Here is a 19,207-nt window from a genome sequence, read left to right on the forward strand (position 1 = left end):
CTCTGACCCCCAGCTATAGATCAGAATTCTATAACCCTCTCCCTGGGTTTGATCAGCTTGCTCAAGTGGTTCAATGAACTCTGGGAAACACTTGTGTAAGGTGTGGGGAAGAGGCCTCCATGCCCTCCCTGGGTACCACCCTCCAGGAACCTCCCCACATTTACCTACCAGGAAGCTCTCAGAATCCTGTGCTTTTGGGTTTTCATGGAAGTTTCATTCCATGAGCTTCATAGATTAAATCACTGGCCATTGCTAATCAAATCAACCTTCAGCTCCTCTCCCTTCTCTGGAGGCTAGGGATGGGGCTGAAATTCCCAACCTGGAACCTGCGCTTGGTCTTTCAGTGATGAGTCTCATCCTGAAGCTACCTGGGGCTGCTGGCCAGCGGGGGCTCTTCAGCAGACAAAAAGACTTTATCATTTCAGAGATTCCCAAGTTTCTTAGGAGTTGACTGCCAGAAAACAGAAAAAATATATATTTCATTCAATCACACTGCTACACACATTATGGAAAGTGAATAATTACCTGACCACAAGTGACTTCCTGAGCATATACCTCATGGAGGTAGTCCATGAGTGTGAAGTGAAATTGTTCACAAATTCCCCCAAAGAATTACCTTACCTAGCGACAGAGAAAGCTTTCTGAGGCTCCTACTCAGCTCCTTCACTTTATCACAAACTTTGTAACTTTGGAAAAGTAACCTCACCTACTGGGCCTCTGTTTACTCTCTCTGGTAGAATAACTAAAAGACTTCAGAACACCACCAGCAGTAAGACACTTTAAAATTCAGAGAAAAGGACAGAAAAATAAAAGATGAGGAAGCACTTGTCCTTATGTCCTTATGACATTATAGATAATAAATAGGAGAAAAGTATTCAAATGTGAAATATCAAGAAAGCAGCAAAAGGAGAAATGTGTGGCCACAACTTTTCCTACCACAGATCTCCAGGGCACCTTTCCCAGAAAACCAAAGTAAATGGACACTAAGTGGAAGGACAGAAGCGAGAAAAAAACATTCCCACCATGCACCGGAAATCTTCCAAGCGTCTACAAAACCTCCATGTCCTTCCTCGTCACCTCCTGCCCCTGACATACAATCACTCATGCAGACTCCTCAGGAAGGGGGTTCCTGCCCTCCTATAAGGCCAAGCCTTCCTCCTGAGCTCTCCATTCCAACCCACTTCTCTCTAACACCAACAACTGCATCTCCCCCGTACCTGGTTCTGCAAACTTGATCTGTTACAAGCCAAATGGCAAGTACTTTAGATCTCACAGGCCATGGGTCTGCCATAGTCACTCACCTCTGCCACTGTAGAGGGCAAACAGTCAGACAACACATCAAAACAAGGACGGTGGGTGTCCCAATACAACTTCATTTACAAACACTTGGCAGCCAGACATGCCCTGCAGTGTGCAGTCAGCCAGCCATTCCCTAGGTCACCTCATCAGTTCACAAACATGCTCTAAGATCTCCAACTTACACACACACACAGCCATGTGCTGTAACACACTCCTGTCATCCCAGTGACTCAGGAGGCTGAGACAAGAGGATCACAAGTTCAAGGCCAACCTGGGCAACTTAGCGAGACCCTATTTCAAAATAAAAAGGGCTGGGGATGTAGCTCAGTAGTAGAGTGCCCTTGAGTTTTACCCCCAGTACTAGACAGGGAGAACCACACACACACAGGTCTCCCTCAGACACCATCATCCAGGCCCCAGAAGAGACACTGCTTTCTGACCTCCCCCCACCAATACCTAAGTGCCTCCAGAATGCTCTTATTCCCATCACTCCCCCGACATGTCAGTCACCAGTGGCCTCCAGATGGCCACCCAATGCCCATGCTTGTTCTTACACTGCAAAATGCATTCCCCTACCCGACTCCCAGAAGTCTTCATGTCAGGACCTCCTGGACACTACTCCTGGTCTCAGGCATCCAAGTTGTATAGGCACTGGTTTTCTGTGTCTTTTCCTGGTCCTTCCACTCATACCTGCCTAACTGGACATGGCCTTTTCCTATTAAAAAAAAATAATCCTCTCTTCGTCAAAAGAGCACAGATACCAGAGTCCTAGGCAGAGGCCTGACTCTGGGTATCCCACAATTCAAGTATGGCCACTTGCTAAAACCAAACAGAAAAGGTAACGGTGAAAACATGAAAGAAACTTTGTAGCAGCTACACGGGGAAGACAAGGGCACCCACGTCCTTAACCCTGTCTTGGGGGCTAATAATGACTTGAGGTTTTATACAAAGGAGAATGAAAACAAGGGTTGGGGATTTGCATAGCTGGAGGCTTTTTGAAGCTGCCAACACAGATGATGTTGATCAGGTGTAGTCTGTCCATCATAATCTCAGGATTGGTCAGTGGGGCCTTGTCCCAGATAAGAAAGGTGCCATCTGAAGCTGTGCGCAGTGGCGCATGCCTATACTCCCAACAACTCAGCAGGTTGTGAGGCAGGAGGATTGCAAGTTTGAAGCAAGGCTCAGCAACTTAACAAGGCACTGTCTCAAAAGATAAAGGACTGGGGATGTAGCTCAGGGATAAAGTGTGTTCAGTCCTAAGTACCCAAAATAGGGGGATGGGAGGGAGAGGGGGAGAGAGAGGGGGAGGGGGGAGGGAGGAGACAGAGAGATGTCAATGCTTTGACTCATCACAAGGTGTTTATCAGATCAGATCTTGTTCTGGAATCCAAGGTGACTTAAAGCAAAGGAGATGGATGCAAAATTGAGGCAGAGGGCCCAAGTCTTTAGTCTTGCTTTTAGCCACCCATCAGACATTAGCAGGCAAAAGTGAAGAGTCAAGGTCCTTGTTACAGAACCATGGCACTAAATGTCACTTCAATCAATGCTCATTCTACTCAATGTACCTATTAAGCCCTAAATTTTCTAGGCCTCAACTCAAATATCTGGTAGGCTTTGGGCATCTCCATATCACACCTACTAAGCAACAGTTGACAAGCCCCACTATCAGCTCCTCATCTGGCCACTTGCTGGGCACAGCCAATCCATAACTAAGAAGTACCTCCTACCTGACTAGCCCCCTCAGAAGTGCTCTTCTCATAAAGACTTCACTGGACTCAAGTTTCCCTAGATTCCTCTCTTCCTCATCCTCCTGAACAATCCATCATAAATCCTGGCAGCATTCCACTGTTCTCCATCTCCTCATCCACACCTCTCCAAGGAAGGGCCATCACCCACCTGAACAAATCCTCAGCTGACCTCCCAATTTCACCCTGACCCCACCCCCTGTTCTCTGCCCAGCAACCAATAAAACAGAATTATGAAAAGTGACTCTTCTGCCCAAATCCCTTCCCAACGTAGAACAGGGATGTAGCTCAGTGGTAGAGCACGTGCCGAACACCAGCAAAGCCCCAGGTTCCATCTCCAGCACCCCCGTCACTGAAAAAGAAACAACCACAAAAACAAAAACACCTTTCCCAGTGTACTTGGAGTAAGTCCAACTCCTCACCACAGCCAAATGCATTCTGCAGCTTAATTCTGCTGCCCTTTCCACTAGTTATTCTCTCTGGAAATGAATGACACTTTTCACTTCAGGCCTCTGCTCAAATGGCACCTGAGCCCTTCCTAATTAATCCCCTGAACCATCACCTAGCAAAGCATTCCCACACTCCAGAGCTTGTTCACATTTACAATGCTATCAACTAAAGTCTGCACACAAGAGAAAGAGAACACCACAGCTAACAGGCCCCCATGCATGTGTGCTGAATGAGCCACATCCCACCACATGGAAATAAGGACTCTATCCATTCCCTTGCATACTGCCTAGCTTTCTGGTGATGCTCCATTCCCAGAGTCGTCATTGGGATGCTGCCTACTGCAAGCTGGAACAGCCTACACAGCACCAACATGAACCTGAAGACCTGCATTGACTCTGCGTGTACAACACAGATCTAGCATGGGAGGTCATGGCATGAAGCTCTGGGGTGTCTGAGGCTAATATATCCAAGTAACGCTCTTGGGGAACAAGTACTTGGTCACACGGCCAGCACTACTAACATCATGGTTGGCATAATGCATGTCTTTCAGCATTTCCATCATACAGGAGCCCAAGTGAGACTCAACAGTAAGTAAACACCCTATTTTTAGTTCATTTCCAAAGTAGCAGAGCTAGAGACATTTTACACACCTTCCACTACCTCCAAATTTCAAGGCTGGAAGAGAAAACAGAGGGGCAGTGTATGTGGTGGGGCAGTGCAGCTGGCTTTTTCCCATTACCTGTCCTCCCACTCTGCAGTATATCCTCTTTCCACTCCCTCAGAGGCTCCCAGCCCCACCCTGGAAGGCTCAGTCATGCTGTCCGAGGGCATTTCAACCCAACACCATGGCCTACTCACAGTGCATGTGCTAGCTTTTCAGAGAGAGCTGATTGTGTGCTGTTTCCACTGCACTTCCTCCAAAACACTAACTTCAACCCCTTTCCTGTTGCTCTTTCAGGGATGGCACTACCCAAGAGGGTCAGGTTCTGTAAGTCTGAGTGGGGCCAAAGGATGTGCATCACTAGCTGGTTCCTGGCTCTGCCAGGGAACTTCAGTGACATATACCTGTATTCCAGACCTCTCTTCCCTCCCACATGTACAACAGTGCTCACATTAACACCAGAGGGCCACCATGTGGATAAGGGGAAATATGGCAACAAATATCTGGCTCAAGAGTTCAAGGTCCTATACACAACAGTGAATCTCACCATTGCGTACATCCACAGACTTGGATCCTAAGTAAAATTACATATTTTCATAATTATATCAAAATGGATTCTATTGTCATGTATAACTAAAAAGAACCAATAAAAAAAGTTTAAGGTCCCAGACATGTGGATAAGAGCTTAGTTGTCCCCAGAGATCTTGGGGTATATGTGGATGTGCTGGCCCTGACCTCCTCTTTCTCAGAGAACTTGGTCTCAGGCACAGAAATTCAGCCTGGGAAATGCTTATCTGAATTTCAAACTGTGTGGGGAAAAAACAAACAACCCGTTCTGCCAGGCATGAGGAGGCATGCAGGTAAGTGATCTCAGTGACTCTGGAGGCAGAGGCAGGAGGATCACAAGTTCAAGGACAGCCTGGGCAACTGAGCAAGACTCTGTCTCAAAATAATAAAATAAAAATAGAACAAGCGGCCTTACCTCTGCTCTCACACCACAATCAACACAGGAGACTTCTGTGACCCAAAAAACTATAAAGGTTTTGCCCCACCAGCAAGTGAGCAATTCTGCAACAAGGGACACCAACAGGACATACTCTACTTTGATCCAATTCTGATTCAGCCTGGAGATAGCATCAGATCCTAGTTTGAGAACTCAGTCTTCAAGATGCCAATCACAAGCCCCAGGCTGTCTTGCCTGTGCTTCTGATAGACTCCCATACATAATCATAACCCCTTTTTTGGATTGGATTTCCTCAAATGGCTCAAAGAACTAGTGAAATACTTACTTACATTCACTGGTTTACCATAAAAGACAATACAAAGAATACAGATGAAGAGACATGTAAGAGGCATAGGGAATGGGTACAGGCTTCTACACCCTACCTGTGCACCACCTTCCAGGTACCTCCCTCTATGCGGCTACCTGGAAACTCTCTGAACCCTTTCCTTTCCAGTTGTTATGGAGACTATAGCACAGGCCTGACTGCTAATAGAAAGGGTGAGGAAACCCAGTAAGCCCATCTATTCAGATTATTTTTGACATCTCCAAGAAATTCTAGTTTCTATGGTTTGCCCTGTGGAGGGAATTATAAGCCAGGAACCATGGATAAAAAACAAAAAGCTGGGCGCGGTGGCGCATGTCTATAATCCCAGAGGTTTGGAAGGCTAAGGCAGGAGGATCACAAGTTCAAAGCCAGGTGCAGCAGCAAGGCCCCACAAAACTCAGTGAGACACTGTCTCTAAATAAAATATGAAACAGGGCTAGGGATGTGGCTCAGTGGTTGAGCATCCCAGGTTCAATCCTTGATTCCCCAGTAGAACAGAAATGTATTTATTTTTGTGTGTGTGTGTGTGTGTGTGTGTATATATATATATATATATATATATGAAATATCAATACACATACTAGTGCATTTTTGTGGTATCCTTTATAATAAATTAGTAAATGTTTTCCTGAGTTCTGTGAACCACTTGAGCAAATAAATCAAAATTGAGGAGGGGTTATTGGGAATGCTGATTTATAACTGGTGGGTCAGAAGCCCAGATGAGTCAATCTGGGCTTGTGAGGTGAGGTGGCAGGGCAGAAAATGGTAACTACATAAAATATGCTGTTAACCTGAAATAAGTCTCCCAGAAAAAAAAAGGGAGAAAGGAAGGGGGCTAAATGAGTGAATTCACACATGCCTAGAAACACAGGCTCTATACCAGAAAAATTTTAAATGGTCAACTGTGGATGGGCTTATGATTGAGTCTCTCTCCATTTTAACTTCTGTGTACATTCCCATTTCCTACCATGGACTAGCCCACAATGACATCCATGGTAGGGGACAGACAGAAGCAACTGGTGGTAACACAAGGTTAACTGCATACTTTATGCAGGTATTATTCCATGGTGTGTGTGTGTATGTATATATATAATATCACACATACTTTCCTCATGAGGCAAATTCTGTGATGAATCATACTTCTCACATACTGAGACAATTATAAACACTCTGCACCCCACTTTTCCCATTGGCCTCCCCAGTCTGCATGCACAAGTGAAATCAAATACCCAAAGGACATTTAGTAAACACATGGAAAGATCGTAGTTTATTGTTAAGTTTTTTTGAAAACTATATATACATATAGAGAGTGTTAAGAGAAATTTGTGTGTGCACATGTGTGCAAAACACAAAACTCAAAATTGGTTTCCCCTATACTCTAACAACACACTTTGACACATGTATGGGAGTTTCACAGACACACACACACCAGGAAGCAAACAATTCAGCAATTCAGTAGAGGACACAAGTTGGATGTTCCCTAATTCAACTCAATTCTGATATTGTATGCTTGAGACAGGATCAAATCCAACAGACTGAGGGCTGTCCCTCCACCACTCCCCAGCCCCTTCTGCCTCCCCATTCCACCTCACAAGCCCAGATTGACTCACCTGGGCTTCTGACCCACCAGTTATAAATCAGTATTCCCAATAACTCCTCCTCAATTTAGATTTATTTGTTCAAGTGTTTCAGAGAACTCAGGGAAATATTTGCATTTACTATTTTATTATAAAGGATACTACAAAGAACACAGATGAAAAAGAACACAGATGAAGATGATTTTATATATATGGGGGGGGGTGTCGGTAGGTAGGTGGGGGTAAGGTATGGGAAGAGGCCTCTCGCTGGGCACCACCCTCCAGGAACCTCCCCACATTTACCTACCAGGAAGCTCTCAGAACCCCGTGCTTTGGGGTTTTATGTAGGTATCATTCCATGGGCTTGATGGATAAAATCATTGTCACTACTGATCAACACAGCCTTTAGTCCCTCTCCCCTCCCTGGAAAATGGGGCTGGGGAGTAAATTCCCAATTTACAGTCAGTCTTTCATTGACAAGCCCCATCCTAAAGCCACCTGAGGCTGCTGGCCAGCAGGGGGCTCAACAGCAGACAAAACATTCATTTCTTCAGATATCCAGGAAAGAGAATGAAAACACACACACATCGTAACATTATGCCTACATAAGAAGACACTAGGGGAAGAAAAAAGGGAGAAAGGAAGGGGGCTAAATGAATGAACACAAACGTGCCTGGAAACACAGGCTCTATACCAGAGAATTTTAAAATGGTCATCTGTGGATGGGCTTATGACTGAGTCTTTCTCTCCATTTTAATTTCTGTGTACATTCCCATTTCCTACCATGGCCTAGCCTACAATAATGACATCCATGGTAGAGGATAGACAGAAGCAACTGGTGGTAACACAAGGTTAAGGGAGTAATTCCATAAAAATGGGCCCACTGTGCTGACCCCCACATGCTTTCTTTTCCAAGAAGCAATTTACCTGCAGCTCTGTCTGGCTTAAGTAGACAAGATGTGTCACATTTCTCAGCAAACTACATGTTACCTGCAGGAGAAATGCAAGTTTGAAATAATGTCTCTAAAAGGAATCCAAGTTACCCTGAAAGAGGAGATTTTGTGACCCTTTCCACAGACCAGATCCTGGAACTCAGGGAGATAAAGGATAGTTCCTCCTAACCATGAAACCTGTAAGAATTTAGAGTTAAGAATCCATGTGCCAGGGGGTTGTGGCTCAGCAGTAGAGCTCTTCTAGCATGTGCAAGACGCTGGGTTCGATCTTCGGCACTACATAAAAACAAATAAATAAATGTCCAACTACAACTTAAAAAAAAAAGAATCCACAGACCAAGGTGACAGAGTTGTCATGACAGAGGGGACCCGAAAGTCCGATGTCATCCTGCTGTCAAGTCAAGGGGGGATTCCCTAGAAACTTCACTGTGATCCCCAATAAAATTGGAGTGCAGGAGAGGCACGCTGTCCCTCTCCTGAGAGGACCTACTCTCTCCCTTGAGTGTCCCCTTTACCCTTTCCTATCCCTTCACTAAACTCATGCATGTTACTCGGAATGACATGTCTGAAACCTTTGATTTGACTGGGTTTGAAGGGGTGCGCGTGCGGGGTCAGTTTCCTGAAAGGCCCCAGCCCAGTAACCTCCATCCCCAGGGGTGGTGGCCACACCTGTAATCCCAAGTAACTCAGGAGACTCGGAGAGAAGGACAGCAACTTCGAGGCCAACTCGGCAAAACTCCGTCACAGACATTTTTAAAAGGGGCTGGGACTAAGGCTTAGTAGTACAGACCCCGGGTCCAATCCCCAGGGCCGGAGGAAGAACCAGCCTCCACGCCGTGCCCACGGGAACTGAGGCCACCAGCACCGGGCCGCAGCACGCCGGCCCCCACCCTGCCCGCGACTCAGTCGGCCGCCCTTACCGCTCCACCTGGAAGCAGCCCCCAGGCTCCTCCAGCCTCCCGAGCCTCCCGCTCTTTCGGGACAAATGGTCCTCTCTTTCCAAAGGGCCCCCTCAACGACCCCGGCCCGGTCTCCCTCCGTCCGGCCGCCCCCTCAGGTCCCCATCGCCCCTCCGCGCCCCGCCGTCCCCTGGAGACCCCTAGGGGCTCTGGGTAAGGAAAGGCTCAAACTCGTCGCCGCGTCAGCCATGGCGGCCGGGCTATCCCGGGGCTGGGCAGGAGCCTACCGGGCCGCAGCCGAGGCAGCGGGGAAGATACGTGCCAAGTCCGCCGGGTTTAACCGGACCCGGAAGCGACCTCCAGTGGGAGCTGGTCAGCTGTGAGGCGAAGAACTCTGCGCTTGCGCGGAGAGCGGCAGTGTGCCGGGCGCATGCGCGCAGGGCGGAAGCGTGCGGCGCCTCGGCCAGAGGTCCGGGCGGAACGCGGCGCCACCGAGTCTTGGTTCCGGCCCCGGTCCTGCAGTTTCCACGCCGCGGCGATCTGGGCGACTTCTCTGCCTCCGCTTTCCTTGGGGAGTGTGAGTCCGAGCCTGCCTCCGCCGCTGCCAATGGACCGTGATACGCGCGCCTTTGCCGAGCAGCACTTCCGGGACCTCGGAGGCCAGCTCTATGGCGGCGGCGGGCAGGCGCCGAGCGGAGTAGCCTTCATCAAGGAACCCGCCACCTTCTCCTACGCCGACTTCGTGAAGGCATTCCTGCTGCCCAACCGGCCCTGCGTGTTCTCCAGCGCCTTCACCGAGAACTGGGGCAGCCGGCGGCGCTGGGTGACGCCCGAAGGGAAGCCCGACTTCGAGTACTTGCTGCAGAAGTACGGTGAGGAAGAGCGCCGGGGACACAGGGAGGGCCAGACCCGGGACAGCCGGGGACACAGGGAGGGCCAGACCCGGGACAGCCGGGACACAAGGAGGGCCAGACCCGGGACAGCCGGGACACAGGGAGGGCCAGACCCAGGACAGCCGGGGACACAGGAAGGGCTGATATACCTAGCCTAGTTCTCTCATTAGATCAGAAGCCAGCTTGTCACAAGTTATGAAGGATTCATTTCTGTTTCCTGTAAAAATATTAGGATGTCTGTATGGCCTGGCCATTAGTTGATGTTGTAAAGCTGATTGGAATGCCTGCCCGTGCCCTGAACTCACCCATGTCCGGTTTTCCCTGACCAGATAACAACCCTTTCCTAAACCTTAGTGAGGCCTCATAAATTCTGGCCTTCCCTGGCAGGATAACGACCCTCTCTGAGTCTCTAAGATCTCCATAAATTCTGATGCCGGGGCCAGCAAAAATGTAAACTTGTGTTATGCTCCTCAGAGTGTTGTTATCTGTAACCCCCCTTTGTGTAACTTTTGGGGCTATAAAACTGGGCTGCAAAGAAGCCTCGTTGCTGTCCTTGGCTCCCACGATTTTGATGGGCAAGACAGCCCCGCCGGTCGAAATAATAAGCTTGCTTTAATTTGATTTTAATTGGAGTCAGTGGTCTTTTCTTGTGTTGTGGTCTAACAGGGCCAGACCCAGGGACAGCCGGGGACACAGGGAGGGCCAGACCTGGGACAGCCAGGGACACAGGGAGGTCCAAACCCAGGGACAGCCGGGGACACAGGGAGGGCCAGACCCAGGACAGCCAGGGACAGCCGGGGACACAGGGAGGGCCAGGACCGAGCTCCTACTGCACACCGAGCCCAGGGACACCGGACTGAGGTGGGGGAGGATACAGGATGTGTTCCAGACCGCAGCTCAGGTGGGTGGGGCAATAAGGTGTCCAGAACCCATAGGGCACAGGAACAGCCCACACCAGACAAGCAAAGAGAGCCGGGATGGAGCTCAGGCCCCCAGGAAGATCCAGGACAGAGAAGGAGACATGGGAGCTCAGCTGAACTACAGAAAGGCATCGTGGAGGGTAGGGAGGGAATGGAGTCTGGTTTCCTGGGGAATTCTCCTGCAGCTGGTTTGGAGGGTGGCCTGCGTTCAGAACTCACAGCCAAGTCTGTCTTGCTGTCTCACTTCAGGAGATGTGGTTGTACCAGTTGCCAACTGTGGGGTCCAGGAGTATAACTCGAACCCCAAAGAGCACATGCCCCTCCGAGAGTATATCAGCTACTGGCTGGAGTATGTCCAGGGGGGCTGCTCCTCACCCCGGGGCTGCCTCTATCTCAAGGACTGGCACCTGTGCAGGTAAGGGGGATACTGGCCATGGGGCACCTCCCTAGAACTATGCCTCCCAAGGCCTTTTTGACAGGGTGCCTGCTGCTCCAGCAGAGTTCCAGCCTATGTCTCCAATGTGGTGGGAAGGTCAGCTCCTCACCAGGCCTGTGCAGTGCTGGCCACCACAAGGAACATGGGCTTTTTGTGGGCACAGGTGGGCTGTGGTCTCATCCCTTTTCTTTATTATTTTCCCAGCTTCCTTAAGAGGATCCCCTGGGACTGGCATTTTCTCCACCCCAGTGAGGAGGCCAGGTCTCTACCTGGAATATGCAATGGTCTTTAATGTCTTCCTGCCTCCTTGCTGGTCTCTCCAAAGGAGGAGGCCTACCTCACCTTAAAAATGACCCCTACCCCAGCCTCCATGCGCTATGTACAGATGACAGAATTTTTTTTTTTTTTTTTTTTTTTTTTTTTTTTTTGTAGTGCTGGGGATCAAACCCAGGACCTTCTGCATTCAAGGCAAGCACTCTGCCAACTGAGCTATAACCCCAGCCCTGATAGGATTTTTAGCCTTGGGCAAGAGTGATCTGCATTCAATAGAAATTAAAGAGAATGGACTCTCCTTTCCCCAGGCTAACAGTATGTGATCTGATCCATAGTTCCCAGTAAGCTTCACCATTCCCATAGAGAGCACTCATCATTCTACAGTGTCTTCAGTGTGCTGTGTTACTCAGCAATGATGTTTGTTCAGTTAGTGATATTGTTTTGTTGTTGTTGTTGTTTCTTGGTGCTGGGGATTGAATCCAGGGTTTTGCACATGCCAAGCATACCCTATTAATGTATTTTTAATTTTGGTATTTTCAACATGGACATATGAGAATATGAGCCCATTGTAAGCTGAGAGGCATCTATAATTCATCTGAAAAGCTTAACCCACCCCACACCCAGACACACAGTGTTCACTCTGGGAAGCATATACATTCCTCTCCAAGGTGGTCCTGGGATTTTGTGTCCCTTGCTGGGTATGCCTTTCACAAGAAAAGGTTGTTATGCTCATACCCTCAGCAGTGGGTACATTGTGGGGCTCAGGTAATGTTGAATGAACCTGGGAACAAATTCCTGGGTCACTTTGTGCAAACTAAAGCTCAGAGCAATGGAGTGAGGCCCTTGCAGTTCCCACCAGGTCACGAGAAGCACCAGACCCAACTCTCCCCATCACTCTGCTGCTTGCTTAGAGAGGGGGCCAGGTTCAGCCAGAGGTTGGTCCTGGCCCACAGGCATCGCCTGAACCAGCAGTGCAGACAGACACAGACCCAGGCGTGGTTGTGCACTGTGCTTGAGGTACTAGGTAAACAGATGGGTCTTGATCATTTGCTAAGTGTTTCTCAAATATTGCATGTGACATACATATGCTAGAAAATTGTTCATTGTGTATTTGGAATTCAACTTTTGACTTTCCTGAATTTTATCTGACAGGTCCAAACAAAAAGGGCAGAGGAAGACATGGGGTCGTACAGTCAGGAGGACACAGGGAGTGACACCTGAGCAGGATCTTTGTGGATGAGCAGACTTTGCTGGAAGCTCAGAGGCATGCTAGGCAGAGGGACCCTTGTGTGTTTTGGGACCCATACATGGTTGTTGCTGCGCATGCCCTGCTCTGTCATCATCTGACCAGCAGTTATGTGCGCTTGAATCCAGAAGTTTTTTCCAGCACAGTGTTGGTTGGGCTGTGCCTTCTCTAGGGCCCATTGATGGGTTGAGAGGGTCCATGGATAGCCCTTCTGCCTGGGCCTGCCACTTAGAATCTACTAGGCAAAATGTGGTCTGCTGGTACTGGTGAAAAAGTGAAAGAGGCCCCCAATTCAGGAGTTGGGAGGATGCCCACACAGCACCAGAACCCCCAGCACAGGCACACACCAGAGCTCTGGGTCTGAGGGAGAGTGCCCACTGCTTGCATGGGTCAGTTGTGCTTTGTCACAGGCCACCCCCAAAGCCACCTTCCACCTTGCAGTTCTGGGCTCAGCAGTTTGAGGGGTTCAACTCAGGTTTCTCAGGGCTATCACTGTCCAGTAGATCCAGGAAGGCTGGGACTCTTCGGTGGCCTTAGTCTGTGGGTGAGCTCCTCACAGCCTCTTGGCTCTCCACAGGGACTCATCTGCAGAGGACTTGGGGGACGTGTTCACCTTGCCTGTGTACTTCTCCTCCGACTGGCTGAATGAGTTCTGGGATGCCCTGGATGTGGATGACTACCGCTTCGTCTATGCAGGGCCCCCGGGCACCTGGTAAGGCTGAGTCAGAGCTGTGGTTGCCCCACTCTGCTTGGAAGCCCATCAGAAGCAAGGCCAACCCTGGAAACTGCAAGGCACCAACAATGAGCTCTTGCCACAGGTCACCCTTCCATGCTGACATCTTCCGCTCCTTCAGCTGGTCCGCCAACATCTGCGGGAGGAAGAAGTGGTTATTCTTCCCACCGGGGCAGGAGGAGGCGCTGCGAGACTGCCATGGTAGCCTGCCCTATGATGTGACTTCCCCCAAACTCTTGGACACGCGCCTGCACCCTATGCTCCAGCACAGCAGCCCACCTCTCGAAGTCACACAGGAGGCTGGCGAAGTGGTGTTTGTGCCCAGTGGGTGGCACCACCAAGTGCACAATCTGGTAAGGTGGGCTTAGGCAGCCCAGCCCTCTGCCCACCTGGTTCCTGTCTAGCTGCTTTTCCACAGAAAGGCAGCAGAGCACCCCATGCTGTGGATGAAGCTGCAGAGGTCCCAGCCCCTGGTTCCATTCCCTGCCCAATTCCTGCCCTGAGGAGTGCGCTCCTCAAACCCTTGCTGTGCTGATGCTGCCTGGAGGTGGGAGTGGCCTTTCCCGGCTGAATACGCTAACCCTCTGAATAGGCATGTTCAGGCCCCCTGCCCAGGGCCTGATATGGGCTATGGGACATTGCCTCTGCTGTGGGCTCAGCCAGCCTGCTCCTGCCCTCCAGGATGACACCATTTCCATCAACCACAACTGGGTCAATGGCTGCAACCTGGCCAACATGTGGCACTTCCTGCAGCAGGAGCTCCGGGCTGTGCAGCAGGAGGTCCATGAGTGGAGGGACTCCATGCCTGACTGGCATCACCACTGCCAGGTGGGTGCCCATATGGGCTCAGTCTGGGGCCTGGGGCAGACACCAGGGCCAGGTTGCATGACTCAGAGTCCATCAGTCACCGTCTGGCCTCAGCATCTGTGCCTCATGGCTCCTGTGTTACTCCCTGAGAACTGCTTGTTAGGGTGCTGTGCAGACATGGCTGTGACCACAAGCTCACTGTCCTTTCCTCTGTGGCCTAGGTCATCATGAGATCCTGCTCAGGGATCAATTTTGAAGAATTTTACCACTTCCTCAAGGTCATCGCTGAGAGGAGACTTCTTGTCCTAGGGCAGGGGTCGGAAGCAGCTCAAGAGGAAAACATAGGCCTAGGGCTGGGCTTCCAGCAGGCTGCATTTGATGTTGGCCGTCTTGCAGAGGTGCTGGCCTCTGTGGTCACACACCCTGACTTCCAGAGAGTGGACACCAGCACGTTTTCCCCAGGGCCTGAGGAGCTGCTGCGTCAGCTACAGGATGCTGTGGCTGCTACTACCACCCTGTAGTTCCTGTGGGAGTTCGCATGGGGGCACCAGCACAGAGTAGCCTTCTCCTCCAGGACCTTCTTGGAATACAAGCCATCCTCATCTTTATGGCCTGGGGTGTGATCTTGCTAAGCAGAAACAACCTCCTAGAAGGTCTGATGTGGCCATCTCCCCAAGGTCCTGACTATGGGTCTCTGGGGAGGCCCAGCCACAATGCGAGCACAATACTCTGAGATAGGCTGGGGGTATCCCTCCAACTTGCCTGTAGCAAAGTCTGCCAGGAACTTGGATGGTGGCCATGTGAGCAGGTTTCCGTGGATCTCCCAGCGCCCCCTAGTGAAGCCTGGACTGCTAAGTGATGAGTGTCCCATCTGTCTGCCTTAGGGTCTCCCCTTTCTGACCTGACCCATCCCATCCCCTGATTCCTGGGACACATGCAGCAAGCCTCCCTCCATTCCAGCCTTACCCTCTGGCTATGCTTCAGGGGCTCCCATCTCCAGCTAGGCCAGGAGTTGGGCACTGTGTGACAGGTTGAAGCCAGCTTCTTGAGCTGGTCATCATTTACCATGTCCAGAGGCAAAGGGCTAGGTGGCTGAGAAACCAGGCACTGGCCCAGCCAGGTGCCCAGAGTGGAGGATGTGATGCAGGAGGAGGGCTTTCCTTTTCCATAGCACCTCTGAGAGTCCTGGGCTGTGGTGCCTGCCCAGTCCCGCCCACAGACTGTCCTGGTAGGGTTGGGCTGCAAACAGAGCAGGAGGTGAGGGAACACCTCTCCATGGCTGCCTCTGGTAGTCCAGGAGCCTGACACAGTCCTCTATTCCTGGGCCCTGGTGGGGTGGTGCTGGCTCTGTTTATCATATTCACTATAAATGGTAGGTGCTCTCTGTGCATGGAGAAGGGGAATAGGCAAGCCACCCGACCTGGCCCACACAGCCCTCCAATACCCTGTGTCTGGCCACCTGTTGTCCACTCTGATCTCTTTCCTAGTGCTTTTCTTGGGAGTGCTGGGCATACCTGAGGGCAGAGGAGTGAGATCAGTGAGACCCAGTTGCTCTCTCTGGGCCTTGGCCTTGGCCCAGACACATGTGTGTACATGGGGCTGGAATGGAATGGACTCACAGGGCCCCCCAGAGCCCCAACTCACTCCACAGGGCACCTGGGACCCCCAGCTCTGTTAAGCCTCAGCCCCTCCCTTGTGACACAGCCTCTCACAATCTCAGGTGTTCCCATCAGAACTAGGAAGGATGTGTCTGCCCAAGAGGGCAGCAGAACACATCTTAGACACCACCTGCTGTGATGTCCAGTGGGATTGGATGAGCCTCATCTAGAATGGAAGCCCAGGAGAGCAGGGACTTGTTTTGTCCAATAAATTATCACATAGGAAGTGCCTTGTGTGTCACATGAGGCCCCAGCCAGCACCTTCCCAGCTACCTAGGATGGCCTGACCACACTGCCAATGCTGAGTCTGAGGGATTGCAGATCTTTCTACCAATAGAAAGGAGCTTTGCCCAAACCCAAGTTCCCAAAAGCTGAGTCTGGGGCTTCATGGTTAGGATGAATAGAGGCCTTACTGCAGGGCCTGACACTGGAAATTACCCTTTTTTCCCTGTGGTAACCCTTGACTGTGGTCTTCCTGTTGACACATTTTCAGAGGCTTGGAGCGTGGCACTCATGGGCACCCTGCAGAGTGGCCACACTCAGGTGCACTGAAAATGGGGAGGAGTGATTGCCATCAGGAAGGCGGGCTTCAGAGCCCCACCATCCTGCCTACCTGCCCTGACTGTCCACAGGGAACAGGTACCACCAAGGTGCTGCTGAAACTCAGCCTAGGCCTCGTGCCTCTACCCCAGGAGGCACGTGTACAGTGTTAGGAGTACAAGTGCAGTTATGTGCTTGGTGCCTTTAGGCCATTTGCTCACAAGTAGGGAAAACACTGTCATAACTGGCACTACAAGCTCCGTCCTGTCACCAGCAGGCGCAACAGGGAAGCATTATCAGCAAAGCAAGTCAAGTTCTTGTGCTGAATTTGAACTGATAAAACTTTTTTTTTTTTTAGCTGTATCAGTTTTATCTAATCAAATAAAACCCAATTTGTCTTTAAAAATCATTCTGTCGGAGATTTGCATTAGAGAGTGTTAGCTAGAGTGTGCAAACCAAGGCGTTGCCATTTGGGCAGAAAACTCATCATCACATTTTATAACATCTTTAGGGTGTTTTTTAAAAGGTATATTCCACAGAACTGTAAAAATTTTGAATGTAGACCATAAGAATTAATGCTTATATACCAGTTAGGAACATAATGTGTTTCTGTATACATGTACACACATTATCATGTCTTACATTTGCAAACTAGATTGTGTAAACAGTATAACTGAGAAAACCTGAAAAAAAGCTAGTCATTAAAATCTTTAAATTCTTGAGGTGGAAGATGGACAAAACAAAAGATGCCTCTAAACTATAGACATGACTGATGGTACTTAAGATGACTGTGAATAATGCATAAAGTCCTATTACATAAAGAGCAAGACACAGCAGGACAATTTAGTTACCTCTGTTGGCTTTTTCATCCCTGATCAAATTGCCTGACAAGAACAACTTGGGAGGCAAGATTTGTTTGGGCTCACAGTTCAGAGGTCCTCAGTCAGCCAAGTCCATTGCAGGAACATGGTAGCAGGAAAGCAGAGTGGAAGGGGGAAGGGGCTTTCCAGGGCTCCCCCAGTGACCTATTTCCTTCCTCTAACTAGGTCCCGCCTCCCAGTTCTTCATCCAGTTTTCAGATTAATCCATCAGTGGATTAATCCAGTGCTAAGGTCAGAGCCCTTAGGATCCAGTAGCTGCCTAACCCGCCCCCCCACCACGGTAGTGCTGGGGTTTGAACCCAGGGCCTTGTGTATGCGAGGCCACTCTACCAACTGAGCTACATCCCCAACCCCAGGACCCATGCTTTTAACCCTTGAGCTTCTGGGCTGATGTTGCAGATCTGCAGCATAACAATGACCTTCATTTACAGCATTATATGTAGATTATCAGATGTTAAAATTATTATTAGTAGTAGTACAAGGGATTGAACCCAGCGTGCTTATCTACTGAGCCTTATCCCAAGTCCTTTTTTGTGTTTTATTTTGAGACAGGGTCTTGTAGAGTTGCTCAAGGGCTCCCTGATGAGGCTGGGTTTGAACTTGGAATCCTCTTGCCTCAGCCTCCTGAGCCACTGGGATATTACAAGAATGGACTATCAGATTTTAAGGCTTTAGAATATATCAATAGTTTCATTGTGAAAATAGTTCATTTAACCAGAGTTATAAACCAAAAAGAGACTTTAGGACAAATATTTGAATTAAACCTAGCTATAAGGACTTAATTTTCATAACCAATCAAAAACTTATCAGCAGAAAACAGGAAATTGTCATGATAAAATCTTTGTTCTTGGGCTGGGGTTGTGGCTCAGTGGTAGAACACTCACCTAGCACATTCAAGGCCCTGGGTTCGATCCTCAGCACCACATAAAACTAAACAAATAAAGGTATTGTGTCCACCTATAACTAAAAAATAAATATTTAAGAAATTAATAAAATCTTTGTTCTTTAAACCATTTCTTTGTAAACTTTGCTAAAGCAGATCAGTATTTTTAAAAATCCTTATAGTTTTAAATATGAAGTATGAGATTCTGATTTCTTATCTGTGCATTATATATACATTTTTCCTTAATCACCCTTTCTAAGAATATTTACATGTTTTTATGAAAGATGTGAGTATCACATTGCTTTAATAGTTTCCGTTTACAACAGTGTCAGTTTGCTGTGTCATCATTGTGGGCAATGCCATGCTGCTGGATCCTCCCTATAAATGCTATTTAAGTTACTCTAAGGTTGCCAGGCATGGTAGGGCATGTCTGTAATCCCAGCAGCTTGAGAGGCTGAGGCAGGAGGATCCCAAGTTCAAAGCCAGCTTCAGCAAAAGTGAGGCCCTAAGCATCTCAGTGAGACCCTGTCTCTAAATAAAATACAAAATAGGACTACTGGGAATGTGGCTCAGTGGTTGAATTTCCTGGAGTTCAATCTCTGGTACAAAAAAAAGTTACTCCAAGTTCCTCTAGAGCTAAAATATTAAGCAAAGCAGAAAGGTGAAAACCATTTTCTGTATTACTCTTAACCAAAAGATATTCTTTATTTCCTCAACAACTTTCCCCCAGAAATTTCCATGCCAGTTATGTTCATTTGTACAAAATAGGTGTGTTCTGACGTACAGTTTACATTTGGGGGGCAAACTCTATCATTGCCAGGAAGGTGTGATGACTCCAAGGAATGTGAGAAGAAAGTGGCGGGAGCCGGCCACTTAGCCTTATCTTCAGGCTTTAGGGGATCGTCATCACAGAGCAACTTGGTTGTAAAATGAAGGAATATTCTCAACATCTGCAGAAACCCACCTGTCCATGGACATGCAGCCCATCCTGGGGGTTCCCCTTCCTGTGGATGCTGTGTAGCCCT

The 19,207-nt window shown here is 49.2% G+C and overlaps 2 protein-coding genes across 9 annotated transcripts in view; one reads left to right on the top strand and one right to left on the bottom strand.

Annotated features, from left to right (window-relative positions):
* Snap47 (synaptosome associated protein 47) overlaps positions 1–9,343 on the bottom strand; it is a 72,970-nt gene extending 63,627 nt beyond the window's left edge. For 4 of the 7 annotated variants that reach the window (XM_046448417.2, XM_046448416.2, XM_046448415.2 and 1 more), the window contains exon 1: positions 9,200–9,343. The gene's annotated coding sequence lies outside the window, so the exon portion shown is untranslated. Of the gene's footprint in view, positions 1–1,875; positions 2,527–7,987; positions 8,051–8,878; positions 8,884–9,199 lie in introns of those variants that run through there. The other 3 variants (XM_046448413.2, XM_058580633.1, XM_046448414.2) reach the window with 3 other exon arrangements.
* Positions 9,344–9,353: 10 nt separating this feature from the next.
* Positions 9,354–17,138, top strand: Jmjd4 (jumonji domain containing 4). 2 transcript variants are annotated; one of them, XM_046448410.2, is made up of 6 exons: positions 9,355–9,784; positions 10,975–11,140; positions 13,258–13,392; positions 13,499–13,766; positions 14,095–14,241; positions 14,442–17,138. In XM_046448410.2, exons 1-6 carry the CDS (start codon positions 9,520–9,522, stop codon positions 14,739–14,741), a joined length of 1,281 nt encoding a protein of 426 aa, XP_046304366.1. In that variant the 5' UTR covers positions 9,355–9,519; the 3' UTR covers positions 14,742–17,138. The 2 variants fall into 2 exon arrangements, with proteins under 2 accessions (XP_046304367.1, XP_046304366.1); XM_046448411.2 differs by lacking the exon at positions 14,095–14,241 and having other exon boundaries at positions 9,354–9,784.
* Positions 17,139–19,207: the final 2,069 nt, after the last annotated feature.

This window comes from Marmota monax, unplaced genomic scaffold, assembly GCF_021218885.2.
Source record: "Marmota monax isolate L192 unplaced genomic scaffold, Marmota_monax_Labrador192_F-V1.1 WCK01_AAM20220418_F8-fsc00327, whole genome shotgun sequence".
NCBI classification, from domain to species: Eukaryota; Metazoa; Chordata; class Mammalia; order Rodentia; family Sciuridae; genus Marmota; species Marmota monax.